The 16,881-nt window shown below is 38.2% G+C and overlaps 1 protein-coding gene across 6 annotated transcripts in view; it reads right to left on the bottom strand.

The window, feature by feature from the left end:
- Nucleotides 1–16,881, bottom strand: part of CDKAL1 (CDK5 regulatory subunit associated protein 1 like 1) — a 697,372-nt gene that overhangs the window by 108,693 nt on the left and 571,798 nt on the right. For 3 of the 6 annotated variants that reach the window (XM_032141403.2, XM_058432566.1, XM_058432567.1), the window contains one exon: nucleotides 15,941–16,003. The exons of 1 other annotated variant lie outside the window; for it this stretch is intronic. In XM_032141403.2, coding sequence (XP_031997294.1) covers nucleotides 15,941–16,003 — 63 coding nt within the window. Of the gene's footprint in view, nucleotides 1–14,451; nucleotides 14,620–15,940; nucleotides 16,004–16,881 lie in introns of those variants that run through there. 2 more of the 6 variants (XM_058432569.1, XM_058432570.1) reach the window with 2 other exon arrangements.

Genomic DNA, 16,881 nt, shown 5'->3' with positions numbered 1-16,881 from the left:
CACATCTATCTATACATACACATATATATACACATACAAATGTACATAAAAACACATAATGTATTTCCTATCTCCTCTTTTTAAAGCAATTAAATCCAGCTGGGAGAGGTGGCTCATGCCTGTAATCCTTTTTATTTTGAAAGGCCAAGGTGGGAGGATCGCTAAAAGCCAGTAGTTTGAGACCAGCCTGGGCAACATAGTGAGACCCTCCCCCTACCAAAAAAAAAAAAAATAACTGGGGATGGTAGTGTGTTCCTGTATCCTAGCTACTCAGAAGGCTGATGTGGGGGGATTGCTTGAACCCAGCAGTTCGAGGCTGCAGTGAGCTATATCATTGTGGCAGTGAGCTATATCATTGTAGCACTGTACTCTAGCCTGGACAAGTGTGTGATCTTGTCTCTCAATAAATAAATAAAATACAGTAACAAATCAGCATTACATCCTACATTCTCAAAGGTTGAAAACAGAGACGCCTATGCAATATGGAAATATTCAGATATCTATAACCAAACTAACCAAAGCAAAGTCCATAAAGCCAAGTAGTCTAATGTGAGAAACGTCTGAAATTCAAAGAGAAAAGCATACAGGATAGAGACTCTATGAAGTAATAAAGACTTTCTTTTTTTTTTTTTTTTTGAGACAGAGTCTCGCTGTCACCCAGGCTGGAGGGCAGTGGCGCGATCTCAGCTCACTGCAGGCTCCGCCCCCTGGGGTTCATGCCATTCTCCTGCCTCAGCCTCCCGAGTAGCTGGGACTACAGGCACCCGCCACCTCGCCTGGCTAATTTTTTGTATTTTTAGTAGAGACGGGGTTTCACTGTGTTAGCCAGGATGGTCTCGATCTCCTGACCTCATGATCCGCCTGCCTCGGCCTCCCAAAGTGCTGGGATTACAGGCGTAAGCCACTGCGCCCGGCCATAAAGACTTTCTTAAAGCCCATACTCTTATAGTTGAGAAAAAGGAAAAAACTCCTATGAGCTCATGTTCCATTAAAAAACAGAACAAAATGTGGTGCTTCAAAAAGAAGGCTTTATTTCTTTATACTTTCTGTAGTGGAAATATATACTGAATAACAATAGTCCAAGACCACATGATTTGTACAGACAGTGTAATATATTTAAAAATGCAAATTCTAAAATGTAGGACTTACACAAATCTTGCCAAATTCTAATTAGGATCCTAATAATGTTTTTACAGATTATGTAAAAACATTTTGACTCTTATTTGGATAAAATATCAACAATATTCTGAACAACTCTTTCAATTCAAAGTTTTTGGTTTTATTAATAAAGGTTTTTAAATGTTTAAACTGAGCTCCACAGGGCTTAGTTACTTTTAAAATGAAATCAGGTGGTTTGTGATAAGGTCTAGAAGTTTTGGTGTGTATGGAGGACAGGACGGCAGAGGTAAAGACCACGTAACCCCAAAACCCACGACCACTGCAGCTGTTAGGAAGAATTAAGATCTCTACACACACTCTGCTGAAGTTTTAGAAGAGGAAACATATTAATTCCTTCAATCAACAGATATTTACAGAGCACCTCCCACATGTCAAGAACTGCTTTGGTATTGGGGAAAAAAACAACATTGAACAAAATAGACAAAATCCCTACTTACATTCTAATAACTATAGTTTCACATTAAAATAACCAGTTATTTACTGAACATATACCATGTGGTGAGTCCTAGCAGTAGAGGTGACATTCTAAAACTATAACTTTACTGCAAGAATAGTCATTTATTGAGCACTTACTGTGTGCTAGATGCTATTCTAGATGCTTCCCATTTAATCCCTATGACAACCTTCTAAGGCAAGTATTAGCAAATTTCACTGATTCTAAGATGCACATTATTTTATATTGTAGCATTTCTCAATTTAAGACAACGTTGTAATGGGCATTTTTTTCTTAGCGTTATGTAAATTAATGGCGAGTCTTACAATTAGTAAGACTTAATAATGGCTTAGAGTCTATGGAATGCAGTATTCTCATTTTATAGAGGAGAAAACCAAGGCAAAGAAAACTGAAGTATCTTGCCAACATCATCTAGCTCGCACATGAAGAGTCAGAAATTTTAAAATGTGGATTTTAAAAGTTTAAAATCAAAGACCAAATCACTCTGTTTTTGTGGCTATTTCTAATAACCGAGTGACACCACTCATAAGAGAAATATAAATTAAAACTATGAGAAGTTATCTTTGTTTCCCTAATAGGGAAAGATTTTAAAAGTTAGTTGACATGGTGTATAGTGGAGGTGTGGGGAAACAAGCGCTCTCTTACCTTGTTGATGGGCATGGACACTGGAACATCTTGCTGAGTGGGTCTCGGCCAATATCTATCATGATTTACTATGTACATACCTAATATCTAGATATTCACTTCTAGGAGTTTATCCTACAGGTAACAGTTATACATGGATGAGATGACATGTTTGTGAGATTAGACACTGCACAGCCCTGTTTGTAAGATCAAAAACATCAGATGCCACTCAAAGATCCACCAGTAAGAGTCTAGTTAAATAAATATGGTGAATATATAACATATACAGCTATTTTTTTTAAAAAGAATGAGGCAGCTCTTTATGTACTGTTTGAAATCATCTCCAAGATACACTGTAAAGTGAAAAAAGAAACAGAAGACTTTCTAGTATGTTAACATTTACATTTTTAAAAAGCACATATCTATACAAAAACACATACTGACATTTACATGAAGGTATGTATTTGTGTATGAATAAAATAACTGTAGAAGCATATATACAAAACCAGCAACAGTGGCTGCCTCTGGAGAAGAAAACAGGGGTCTCTAGGATAAGGTTAAAAAGGGAGAATTTCTTTGAATAGGGTATTAAGTGTATGTATAACTTAATTTATAATTAAAACAAAGAGTAAACTTACTTAGGTCATGCTCCCACAGCTGTGGTTATTACTACTGGGACATTCCAACTGTATTATAATAATTTTTGCAAAGACAGAGCACAAAACTGGGAATTAAAAGACTGGGTTTTAGCCCTGTATTTGCTGTGGGATGATGGGTAAGTGCCTTGTATAGTTATAGTATCCAGATTCGAAGAATGGTAAAATATACTTCATATACACAACACATTCAATTCTAGTCCATAATTCAAGGTCTTCGGGGAGACGGGGCCCCTGCCCCAGTGGATTGTAAGCATCTTACTCTAGTTATTCTGCCTGCCTCCTAGGAAAACCCTCAAATGTTTGTTGAATGGAACTGAATTCTATGAGCACACGAAGTCAAATAATAAAGGTATAACAAGTCAGAGTGGTAGCAAGAGGTGAGAACAATCCTCTGTGTGTACCAGAAAAGAGGCAAAGAAGGTGAAATTAAACTGGGTCTTGAAGGATGAGTATTAAATCAACAGGACAAAAAAGCCTTTCTTCCCTGAACAACAGAGGAGGGATGGAGGAGGGCGGTGTGACTCTATGAGCTCTAAGGGCCTTCCCAGCTCTATAGAGTAAGACTCTTACGAGGGAGAATGGATGAACCTCGGATCGAACCTAGTATTGAGTTTTCACATGACTGTCTCCAACAGAATAGACGGAGGTACCCAAATGCGCCATGTTGAAGAGCCCAACGCTATTCCTCACAACAGAGGAAGAAAAGCAAGAACCCCTAAGAAATTGTGTGGGGAAATGCAAAAGTAGGTGGGATACTAAGAAAATGTAAGTATAAAGAATGGTATAAGAAGATCATCAACAAACACGGAGGGAGAAACTGAAAGCAACAGAACCCATGACCACTGCAACCGTTAGGAAGAATTTAAGATTTCTACACACACCCTGCTGAAGTTTTAGAAGAGAAAACCTATTAATTCCTCCAATCAACAGATATTTACAGAGCACCTCCCACATGTCAAGAACTGCTTTGGGTGTTGAGGAAACATTGAACAAAATAGACAAAATCCCTACTTAAATTCTAATAATTATAACTTCACATTAAAATAACCAGTTATTTATTGAACATATACCGTGTGGTACTAGTGGCAGAGCTGACATCCTAGAAAGCATAATTTTACTATAAGAATCATAGTCATTTATTGAGCACTTACTGTGTGCTAGATGCTATTCTAGATGCTTTCCATTGAATCCTCATGACAACCCTCTAAGGCAAGTATTAGCAAATTTCATTGATTCCTACTTTCTAACAGAAAGTAAACCAGGGAAATGAAGTTCTCAACAGGAAGAAAGAGGAAGGGAGGGGAGGAAAGGAGCAGAGGAGGGGAAGATGGTCGGGACGAAGGGGAGAGGGAGCGAGGCAAATCCTAAAAACATCAGCTACATCCAGTGAAACTTTTAAGTTAGAAATGAAAGTGTCCATAAGAATTAAAAAGTAAATAATAAAGATATAAATAAGCAGCTTTAAAAAGACACCCTCCACCGCCACCCGCAAAGCCTAAACTGAATTCAAGATTTCTGTTTTAAGCATTGTAGCTGGATTGTTGTTATACTTTAACATAATTAAAAGTGGAATAGTCTCCTTTCTTACCTATGTGTCTACCACATAACGATAGCTAAATTCAAACAAAGTTGAGTCTTTAAAATTCCTTTATTTTTATTTGACACATGTGCATTTAACATGCCTCTGGAATTCTCAAAGGTACCCAAAGGCAGAGTGTTGAATAATGGAAAATATTAACAATCATTAGGAGAAGCTGGTTGACTTGCTTTCTTTCCAGATGCTAAAATTCTCTAGTTTCTCAATTTCAAGAGTGTTAATGTATACGTTTAAAAGTGCAATAAATGCTAACTGTAATCATGTCTTCTTAATCTTACACGAAAACCCCAGAGAGAATAAATTATTGGCCCATGGAATACTTTCATCTCACTATTCTTTGTAAACAGAAATCTGGAAATGGTTTTGTGCAACCCTGAATCTGTGTTGAAGGCTGGTAATCATCTGAGAGTGGCCTTTTAGCTGCTGTTAAAAATATTGCTGAGGAAGACAAAGGGAGGCCTGGGGAGCCCAGTCCGCAAACAACATCAGCTCAAACTACCAATCACAGGACCCTCAACAGTCTTCAAACGAGAGCAGCGCAGAAAAAGGAGCAAAAAGCAGTAAGAGCCTCCTCACTTCTCTAGTGGATGCCTATATTCCTTGTTTAAAGCATCAGCAGCATTAATGTTTCTCAGTATGTCTCAATATAAATAACTTCAGCTACAAAGAAGTCATTAATTATATTTTATGATAAAATGTATCACAGAGAAACAAAGTGTACTTTCTGGGGTTAGGGAGAGATTGGAAAATTTTCCTGGAAAATAGAATATGGACACTTTTAAATTTAATTTTCTTTGTGCCTTCTGAACAATTTTCCAAACAGGTTCCCCAGGTTAAAACTTTGTCAACATATTTGAGAGAACCAAAGGCAAATTAAAACTTTTTCTTCTTAAATGAACTAATAAAAGTTTGAAAAACTGTATCTGACACAGGTGTTAGACTTTGATGGGGAGACCAGGTGCATTATATACAAGGATAGGATTAGGAATAGGAAAAAACTTCCTCAGGTCCTTTGTAGTAAAGGAAGGGGAAGTTTTACGATCATTTTGTATTTCATTCCATCGTGGGTGCTGCTGTTTGTCTTTCGAGCCTCAATTTGCCCAAGTGGAATGTATAATGCTCATGCAACTAGGGTTTCCAGTTAAAAACAGGGCACACGGCTAAATATAAATTTCAGATAAATAAGGAATAAATTTTTTTGAGACAGGGGTCTCTCTCTGTTGCCCAGGCTGGAGTGCAGTGGTGCAATCACAGCTCACTACAACCACCAGCTCCTGGGGTTAAGCAATCCTCCCACCTTAGGCTCCAAAGTAGCTACAGGCGCCCACCACCACACCCAACTGATTTTTGTAGTTTTTTTTTGGTAGAGATGGCATTTTGCCACGTTGCCCAAGGTGGTCTCAAACTCCTGGGTTCAACAGATCCGCCCACCCTGACCTCCCAAAATGCTGGGATTACAGGCGAGAGCCAACTGCGCTCTGCAATGAATGGATTTTTAGTATAAATATGTCCCACATATTGCATGGCACATTCTAAAAAAAAAAAAAATTTTTTTTCTGAAACTTCAATTTAAGGGGGTGTCCTTTATTTTTATTTGCTAACTCTGGCATGTAACAGGACTTATATATCAAGTAGATGGTGTGCTAGCCAAGTTTGTCCTCTGGATGGGGATAAGAAAGGTTGGTAAGCACACACTGGTGGGGAGATACAGGAAAAAAAAACAGAAAGAGTTGTTGGGGCAGGGTATGTATCAAGACCCTGACATCATCAAGACAGAAAGAGAATGGGAATACATCTTAAGTGGGTGCAAAGACTGATAACCAAAGACACACCCAGGGCAACTGGTGACAGAACAGGAGGTGACCAGCCTCGGGACGGAGGGGAAGTACTCTGGCTCTTGGCACAGTGACATTCCTCTTTGTCCCTTTGCTAGTTTCTTCCTTATGCTAGTGAATTTCATAGAGGAAGTATATAACCAATGACAGTTGAAACACAGATACTTTTAGGTGTGGTAAATAATTTGAAAATACAGTAACTGCCATATCTATGTAGACCTGTTGATTAATTTATTAATACTTTTATACTGAATGTTAGCAAAGGATTTCATCATGAACTTTGCCTTTTCCCTATTACTGATATTCCCGGGAGTTCTTGGATGGGGAGGTGCAGGGGAGAGAATATGCTGCTAAGTAAGGTATTCTTAAATGATGACCTAGGAAACTTTCCAATCTCTGCACCGTAATCCCACCTGTCCATAAAAGGCAGTCACAAATGCTTGCTAGTGTCCAGATCAACGGAACAGGATGGTATCCTATCTCTTCTCTCCTGCCCTGCTGCCATTTTCCCATCCCCACATATTATCAGTTTAGCTGATTTTCTTTTCGATTTTTCTGTTTTAGGCTTTTAGCCTCTGGCTGAGCCTATTTCTCTGGCTTGGATATCCCTTGCAGTGTTGGTACTAAAAAACTCCAATCCTTTGGTTGGGACCACTATGCTGCCAACCTGCCTCAACTTCACCCCTCATGGGAGGGGTGTCAGGGAGAAAAGCAAGTTGGACAGGATTCTATTAGAAACCCAGTGCCCAACAGGGCCTACCAACCACCTGCTAGTCTTTGTGTGGTATGAGCCCTAAGGCCCAGCTTAAATCATGTTTCCCTTGCCCCATGCTGACGTTGAATTAATCAGGCTGGGGAAGAGTGGAGGTGAGGGTGGCGGTTTTTATGATAAACTTGACTGCTTTATTGTCTACTTTACTGGGCAATCATTTAATGGAGTCCTCGATGCTTTCCTCCTGCCTAGGTCTATCTTCTGTCTCTCCTTATTCCTTCTCACACCTCCATTTCTGTTTTTTCTTTTCTTTTTTTTTCTTTTTTTAAGAGAGGATCTTCCTATGTTTCCCAGGCTGGACTGCACTGGCTATTCACAGGCATGATCATTGAGCATTACAGCCTCGAACTCCTGGGCTCAAGGGATCCTCTGGCCTCAGCCTACCCAGTAGCAGGGACTACAGGCTTGCACCACCACGCCGAGCCACACCTTGATTTCTAGATAGTTTACCTGCTTAGGTTTACATTTGGGATTACAGAAAGAAAGGTAGTGGAAGAAGGCTCACTTTGACCTTGAGCTTAAGTTGTGTTTGTCAATCCATGGTTCATTAGAGCATTTGACACTAGATTTTCAGATACTTGTAGCATAGAGGTGATGAGCACGGACTCCAGAGCTAGACTGCTCTGTAATTTACTAGCATACTCACATTAGAATGTTGGTATAAAGATAAATGAGTTATATGCATATGTAAAGCTTTGAGAATAGTGCTGGTTACATGGTGTGCTTTAAATGGTTGCTTTATTACAGTATTAATCATCATCATAAAAGTCTACTCAGATTTCAGTCTCTTTGTCAATCCTCAGGGTAACTGGCTGAGAAAAATTCTGGCATCTATGGGTCTCTGGATATATCATCTTAAGTGCACTGAATTTCCGCCATTTGTAAATACCTCCATTCTACCCATCTCTGCAGTTACAATAAGAAAATAAATTAAACTGATATGTAAAAAATCATGATTAATTTTTAAAATAATGCCATCTTAAAAAGGCAAAGGAAAAAAATACAGGTATGATATCAAAATTAGGCCAAAATGTATAGGTATAATTGTTAAACATAATCTGCTACTCAAATCACAAGCTGACGAAGGTTAAAAATGAGAAAAATGCCTTTGGATTAGGTTGGCATTGATGAGGGTGCGAGGAATGGCTAGGGTTACCCTCTGCTGAAGCAGGAAAGAGCTCAGCTATGTCTGCATCTTTGGTAACAACTCTATGGTCACTTTGAGAGGGAAGATACTTTAATAAACAAAAGCACAGATTTTACACCAAAAGAGCTCTTCAGTATGTCCTTATTTCAAGGCTGGGCCATTCCTTTGGCTTTAGAATGAGGATGAGGAAATGGATTTAACACCTGAGGTACTGACTTCCCTGTGTTTCAAGGGCATACCCTGAGCATGGTTTTCGTATAAGGACATGTATCAATAAAACAATAGGGAATCTCATCAACTAGACATTTATTCAATTGTTCCTGATATTTAACAACATCCCTAAAATTACTTTTTAAACACTTTTTTATTTTTGCCAAAGATGAGAAATAGAGTTAAGTGCACAAATGGCTTTGGACAATCTGCTGCAGAGAACTGTTTTAAGCATGGCATAAACATGCCAAATCAATAACTTGTTTCTTTATCTGCATGTGCCATGAAAACCTGGCTATCATAGAGTGCCGGATCCATTAAAAACTGAATTTGCTATTTCCAGACAGCAGATAGCTCAAAGCTCAACAGGGCCAGCAGGCAATAATCCAAACCTACATCTCTCTCTCTAGAAAAACAACTCAAAGCACTCTGTTGCTACATTATGTTATTCAAAGCACAGGAGATAATGAAGGCTTGACAATACCGTGGCTCTCAGGATTGAGTCAAATGGCCATTATTCTTCAAACATAAAGAGCTGGGTGAAGTGACTTTTGTAATCTTAAATCACTAGACAAATCTGATTAACAGAGAAATGTAAATCAACAAGTGACATCTGAAATGAAACTGTCCCTTTTCCGTATTTAAGAAACTTGATGTCACAGAGACACCTAGTCTTTGAGGGAAGAAAGGATGGTAGTATAACCCAAGGCTTTTGATATAGATTTTTGCTGTATGCTTCTGCCCAAAGCTGTAGAAAATATTTTATATTTTTATTATATAATATTTTATTGTACACTAGTAGACATGAATTCCCTGTACACTAGCAGATATGAATTAACAGTTCTTAAGGTAGTCATAGGATATATGATTATTGAAATATATATCAATTTTTTTGTATATTTAGTACTACAATTAAAAATTCCTTGTCCTGATACACTACTTAAAATTATCCCACTCAAGTTATGCCTAGTGCAGTCTTTTTTCTTTTTTCTTTTTTTGAGACAATGTCTTGCTCTGTCATTGAGGCTGGAGTGCAGTGGTGCGATCACAACTCACTGCAGAATGGAACTCCTGGGCTCATGCCATCTGATCCTCTCACTTCAGCCTCCCGAGTAGCTGGAAACACAGGCACATGCCACCACACCTGGCTAATTTTTAAATTTTTTGTAGAGACAGGGGTCTCCTTATGTTGTCCAGGCTGGTCTCAAACTCCTAGGCTCAAATGATTCTCCCACCACAGCCTCCCAAAGTACTGGGATTACAGGGATGAGCCACCATACCCAGCTTAGAGTAGTCTTTCTTTAAGATAGAAATATAATAAAAATCTCAAAGACTAATATTTTATAGCATCTAATTATTTAAGTAAATAATTTGGGGTGATAATGATTCTACTTTCCTCATCTTTTATCTCAAACACATTTTTTTTTTGTCCCTTACCCAACCATCAACACTTATTCAACCACTCTTTCACTGGTTTTTTTTTTTTTTTTAGACGGAGTCTCGCTCTGTCGCCCAGGCTGGAGTGCAGTGGCGCAATCTCAGCTCACTGCCAGCTCTGCCTCCCAGGTTCACGCCATTCTCCTGCCTCAGCTTCCCAAGTAGATGGGACTACAGGCGTCCGCCACCACGCCTGGCTAATGTTTTGTGTTTTTAGTAGAGATGGGGTTTCACCACATTAGCCAGGATGGTCTCGATCTCCCGACCTCGTGATCCACCCGCCTCGGCCTCCCAAAGTGCTGGGATTACAGGCGTGAGCCACTGCGCCCGGCTGGAGCTTTTTTTTTCTTTTTCTTTTATATATGGGCTCCTGCTCTGTTGCCCAGGCTGGAGTGCAGTGGTGCAATTATGGCTCACTGCAGCCTGGACTGCCTGGGCTCAAGAGATCCTCCTGCCTCAGCCTCTCAAGTACCTGGGACTACAGGCACACACCACCACACCTGGCTAATTTTCTTTTTAAAACATTTTTTTTTGGCCAGGCATGGTGGCTCATGCCTGTAATTCCGGCACTTTGGGAGGCAAAGGCGGGTGGATCACCTGAGGTCAGGATTTTGAGACCAGCCTGGCCAACATGGTGAAAACCCATCTCTACTAAAAATACAAAAAGTTAGCCGGGTAGGCTGAGGCAAGAGAATTGCTTGAACCCAGGAGGCGGAGGTTGCAGTGAGCTGAGATCATCCCACTGCACTGCAGCCTGGATGACAAGAGCGAAACTCCATCTCAAAAAAAAAAAAAAAAAAAAAACCCAAAAACAAAAAAACCCATTTTTTGTAGAGATGGGGTCTTGCTATGTGCCCAGGCTGGTCTCAAACTCCTGGCCTCAAGTGGTCCTACTGCCTCGGCCTCCCAAAGTGCTGACATTATAGGCATGAGCCATCATGTTTAGCCTGTTATTTCTTTTATTCAACTACTCTCTGCAGTAATACTTCATTTACCCTACCTTATTAAGAAGCAGCGGTTCCTGAGACTTTTCAAGGTAAGTAAAAGTTATTCCTAAAATACCAATGTTTCTAAAAATCCTATTTTTAAACAAAACATCTGTTTCTGAATGTAAACTGATTCCAATTATTTTACCCTAAGGCTACTGAAATATATAGGGATATCTGGATATTTGGGTCCAAATTAAGTGGTCTTGGGCAGCTGCACTTTTGGAGTTCCTCTGTTAATGACTTACAGTTTTTATGGCCTGTCCTTGCTTTCATTTAGGATGCTGTCACTTCTTACTAGAGCTCTGACTTTTTGAAGCAATAACCACCCTCTTTTACCTGCTATTAGTGTTGACTGTGTTTTGGAAAACCAGGCATCAGTTTGAACTGATTTGTTTTAAAAAAAGATTGAACTGTTTGTGGATGAGGGACTGAAGAAGTAGTGAGGTGGGTGAGGAGAATTACACAATAATTTTAACAATCTGGGCCCAAATAGGCTTTTTTAGAGGTTGTGAGCTGTTTTAAAAAGGTGAGATTGCTGCACAAAAGATGCTCTGGTTGAGTAAAGCACTAATGTTAGTTTTCTTTCTACTCATAGGCTAACTTATCAAGTGCATAAATACATACATGTTTAATGACATATATGAATTTGCTTCTAGTTCAGTCGATACGTGCATACATATGTAGAAAAATAATTAAATAATGATAGTTATCAAAAGAAAAGCCCAGTTCACCAACACAGGAGCTAGATAACAATGTTTCTCCTCAGGTGTGTCCATTGACATGTATATGCAGAAAAATTATTAATATAACAAGCCACTAAAAGAAAGCAAGCAGCCCACTTCACAAAATACAGAAAATAGTGACTACCTGTTAAAGACTCACTTCTAGTGGTGGAGTGTACATTAATTCATGTAGATTGGCTGTGTTTAGAAACTAACTTTGCAGATGTTCAAAACCATTGTAGATGTAAATAGAACTTTTTCCTTCCAAGCATTTCAATTTCTTAGAATAACTTTTCACATTAGCAGATTATAAACATGTGTGTTTGGCGAATAAACCTAGATTTCTCCCTAAACACATAATTCTGATAAAATCTAACAAAAAAGAAAGAGAGAAAGAAACAGGAAGACATTTTTTGTGTGCAGAGAAATGTCTTCTTCAGGCCAAGGACAAATAGCACATGCTAATTTGCATGGTTTTAATAAAAGTGTTCTAATTATAGCCTACTCTAACTTACCTGTGATTTATCAAAAGAAAAAAAAAATCAACTCCAGGTTGGACTTTTTGTGACCTGGAAGCTCTCTGGCCTTGTAACCCTCCTTGGTACTTAGTAATGGTGTGTTTCAGAAACTATAATACAAGTTATGTTCATTACCTGTTTATTAAAATGGCAAAGGAAATAACATAATGCATAACATATAACTGGATTATCTGCTACTTTGGATTACCTTTACTAATGTTCTCTTTTAGAAGGACAGATAAGTGGGAATTAACTTTCGTCAAGCCCTTTTGTATGAGTCTTTATTTATTATAAGAATTCCTGAAAACGATTTAAGAAATGGACATGCAACCAGAGGCAACAAACAAAAATGAAATTCTTCTAGTCTCAAGCAACATTTCTTAGTGCAAGAAATAAAGTGTTTCCTAAGTCTTATTCTGGGTACACATTTTGCTCTGAGCTTTATTTGCTTTTTGCAACAGCATTTAAGAGAAAACCAACTGACCATTTACAACCTAAACAATGACTTTGGGGTATGATTAAGAAGTGCACCTGGGCTCACTCAAACAACACGTTTGTTTAACCTGGTGACTTTCCTGTGTCTGGGGTCAGGCAGGAGCAATCTTGGTTGGGGGAAGGAAAGAAGAGCAAATACAACTGACTCACTGAGAACAAAATGGTTGCACTAGCTACCCTTTGTAATTACAACTGTTTTAACAGTTTCTAGTAGGCAAGGCTGTCATTTAAGTGACCCACTATAATTTGGGATGAAACCCCAGGAAATTATGCCAACTTTAGAATAGGAGTTGCATTTCTGAGTTTACTCAGCATGATGAATCCACTAAAATGCTGACTATTCTTTTTATGGCATAAACTTACGTCAAGGGGAAAATGAACATTAAAATGAATATAGCTAGAGAGGCGAACTATCACAACATTCACTCCCAGGAGCAGACCACAGTTTATTTTACTTTTTGTATCTTTCTATTATGAAACATTTCAATCATATAGAAAAATGCAGAATAAAATAATGAACACCCCCCAAACATCATTTAGTTTTGATAATCACCAACACATGGTCAATCTTATTTTATTCTACCCTATCCACTCCGCCCTTTGAAATTATTTAAAAAAAAAATGTTCTTTTAGAGACGGGGTCTTGCTCTGTTGCCCAGGCTGGAGTAAAGTGGTGCAATCATAACTCACTGTAACTCGAAATCCAGGGCTCAAGTGATCCTCCTGCCTAAACCTGCCCCCGGTAGCTAGGACTACAGGCGTGCAATACCATGCCTGGCTAATTTTTAATTTTTTTTTTTTAAATAGAGACAGAGTTTCACAATGTTGCTCAGGCTGGTCTCATACTCCTGGGCTCAAGCGATCCTCCAGCTTCAGACTCCCAGAGTGCTGGGATTACTGGCATAAGCCAATACACCAGCCTGCATTAAAGCAAATCCCAGACAACTGATGTTGTATTTCATAAAAGCTTTCACTGACAATATATGTATATATTTTCATAAGGATCACGCCAGTAATCTCACTGAGCATGAGATGTCTAAACCAACTTTAACCGCATCTTGTAAAACATTTTACACTAAAACCTATCTGCCTAGAAAATCAATTTGCTTGAATATAAGTGAGTAATTAAAATGACAAAATAACTTTAAACACAACCCTCTATTAATTTATGGGAGGAAAAATAGCAACATTCTCAGATTGGGAAAACAGTGCATGTTACTTTATCCCTATGGTTCTAGTCTTTGTGGACATTCCAATCAATGAGAGACAATATTAAAAGTAACATGGATAGATTTGTCTGGATGGAGCTTAGAAAAGTAGGTAGAGGCTACTAAGGGGGCCGGGAGCTACCTGGAATAAAATTTTTCCATTTTCCTTCACTACCGTACATACAGAATAAAACAGAATGCCAACAGGCCAAAACTTAGGAGCTTCAAAAGGCACTCATCAAGCAGTCTAGCTATTTACAATAATTTATTACCAATCTTAAAGATCAAAAGGAACTCCATCAAACATTTAGATTCAATTCCTCACTGCCTGATGACTAAGTTGTAGAGGAATGAAGGGAAGCCAAAATAATCTGAGGTGACTTTGATACAATGCCACAAAGGATATGAAGAGGAAGCCGGTAGAAGCTGCAAATGGCTAGGTTCCATTAAGAGTTCTAATAAAAGAAGGATGGAATTTCCCTTAACTGCGAATTTAAAAATGTTAGAAGTGGGCGAAATTTAGACAAGCCAGGCAAAACCTCTGATTTGCCATCACCTTTTTTTGTTGTTGTTGTTAAATGTTAACTTTAGCCACTGCTGCCCTTATGTTCATTAAGTGGCTTCATCTAAAAAAAAAAAAATGCAACGTTACCTTCAGAAATCTGGCCAATCTCATTCCTTTTGCTGTTGTATTACTTATCAGCCTGCTCCTTCTGTCTGCATTGTCAGATACTATTGGATCTCTCAATCTCTTTGAAACAAATTGCTGCATTCTGCAATGTGATTGATTTAGCTTGAAAAATGTAACTTGGAATGATACAATTTTTAGTATTACATATCACCATGGTCACATGAAGCATAAACATCTCTTTTACAAGTTTTTGGTGCTTAAGTCAATTGGTCACTATAGAAACACTAGAAGCTAGTGTTTCAAATTCTTTCAACTTCTATGAACTGGCACAATTTTTCCCTCCTGAATCCAGACATCTCTGTATTTTCAACTGAGGAAAGTAGTTTTCACACTACTTATTTTGGCTAGTTAAAAAATCCCTACCACATGTCTCCCTGTAAATTCATAGATAAAGATTTAAGTTTATATTAGCATTTCAACTGCGCAAATTTTTTGTTTGCTTCTGAAATCACCTCGAATTAACAGATTTACTGGAATCCTACATAGTTTAGAAGTTTTGCACAAGTCTCAGAAATCTTGTAATCTATTTCCCCATGAAGATGTGGTATTAAGCATTTTCTTAAAAATGGCTATATATTTTTTCTTTTTAAAAGAGTGCTTATCTTTTACAAATATATTGTAAAATACTTATTTTACAATATATTTGTAAAAATTAGCCAGGCATGGTATTGCACACCTGTAGTCCTAGCTACCGGGGGCAGGTTTAGGCAGGAGGATCACTTGAGCCCCGGATTTCAAGTTACAGTGAGCTATGAGTGCACCACTTTACTCCAGCCTGGGCAACAGAGCAAGACAAGTGAAAAGATGTCTAGGAATTCTTCAAATATGAGGGATGGAGAATGTAGGGTATAAATGAAACAGACTGACTATGAATCTATGAAGCTGTGGGATGGGTACATGTGGGTCATTATGTTATTTGGTCATTTTCTGTGTAGCAAAGCTCCAAGCAGTAAATATTTCAGACATGATGCTATGTACTAATTTTTATTAGGATTTTTATTTAGAAAAATACCTTTCTTTCAGGAGCAATGAAGAATCAAGTTTTGCAGTCAGCATTTCAATTATCGTTACCAATCCAAAACCCAAGTTCCTCCACTACAGTATTTGGAAAGAAAAACAAAAACCAACCAACCAAAATACACCCCCAAACATGTCTTTTCACTGTCTTTGAGATTTCAGTGCCAATATGTAACTAGATTTCAATGTGAATAAAATATAATTATTATAGTTCAGAAATACAACATTTCTGTTTTCTTTGAAAGGGATAAAGAGCTGAAAAATTTAAATTGAAATACAAATGTAATTGGTAAGTGTATTTCAGAATCACCGTATGTTGGTGAAAGTTGCACTATACATTGGGAAAGACTTTAATACTTAATATGCTATTAACATGCTTCTCTTACCTTGTGATCATATGGACTGTAAGAATGAAATACCCGAGAAAGATCTTTTGTCCTTTGCTTTTTCTGTGGAAAAACAAAAAAAAAAAAAAAAAAAAAAAAAAACCATACAAACAATTGAGTTGACAGCAGATAAAAAATATACATGTGTGTATATATCTCTACATATAGAAAGCTTTTTTTTTTTTTTTTAGAGATTCTTCCTTTGTGGAGGCTGAGGAGACACAGGGATGCAACTAAAAACCAAAGTCACTTTATGGTCATGTGGGTCATTGTCACAGAGCAGCCAGGTGACCTCTTCCTAGAAGATTTCGTAACTAAAACACTAATCATCATCAAAAACTGTATTTGAAAATACATAACTAAGACTAAAATTAAGAAAAAACTGAAAAAGAAAGAAAATTTAATACACAGGACACTTCCAATTTCATTGTAATACCGACTGCTGTTACTCAGAATTGGGCACAGACATGCATTCATTTAAATGATACACCTCCTTCAGGCTTCCTGGTTGTGGCCTGGGTCTGTCTGCTTGAGCTTGCAGCTGTGAGGATACCTTTATTGTATCACTGCTATATAGCCTAGGTACCTTGCAGGGTGTTTTACACACTGTAGGCACTCAATAAATATTGGCTAAGTTAATGAATAAATGAATGTATGAGTTATACAGGCATATAACTCTTAATATCTGTAATGATGACACATAAGCCTCATAGATTAGTTATGAAGAGAAGGCTCTTTTGGCCGAGCATGGTGGCTCATGCTTGGAATTCCAGCACTTTGGGAGGCCGAGGCGGGTGGATCCCTTGAGGCCAGGAGTTCGAGATCAGCCTGGCCAACGTGGAGCAACCCAGTGTCTACTAAAAATAAAAAATAAAAAAATTAGCCGGGTGTGGTGGTGGAGACCTGTAATCTGAGCTACTCAGGAAGCTGAGGCAGGAGAA

This window comes from Hylobates moloch, unplaced genomic scaffold (genome assembly GCF_009828535.3).
Source record: "Hylobates moloch isolate HMO894 unplaced genomic scaffold, HMol_V3 SCAFFOLD_20, whole genome shotgun sequence".
In the NCBI taxonomy this organism is placed as follows: domain Eukaryota; kingdom Metazoa; phylum Chordata; class Mammalia; order Primates; family Hylobatidae; genus Hylobates; species Hylobates moloch.
This window is presented reverse-complemented; position numbering and strand designations above follow the sequence as displayed.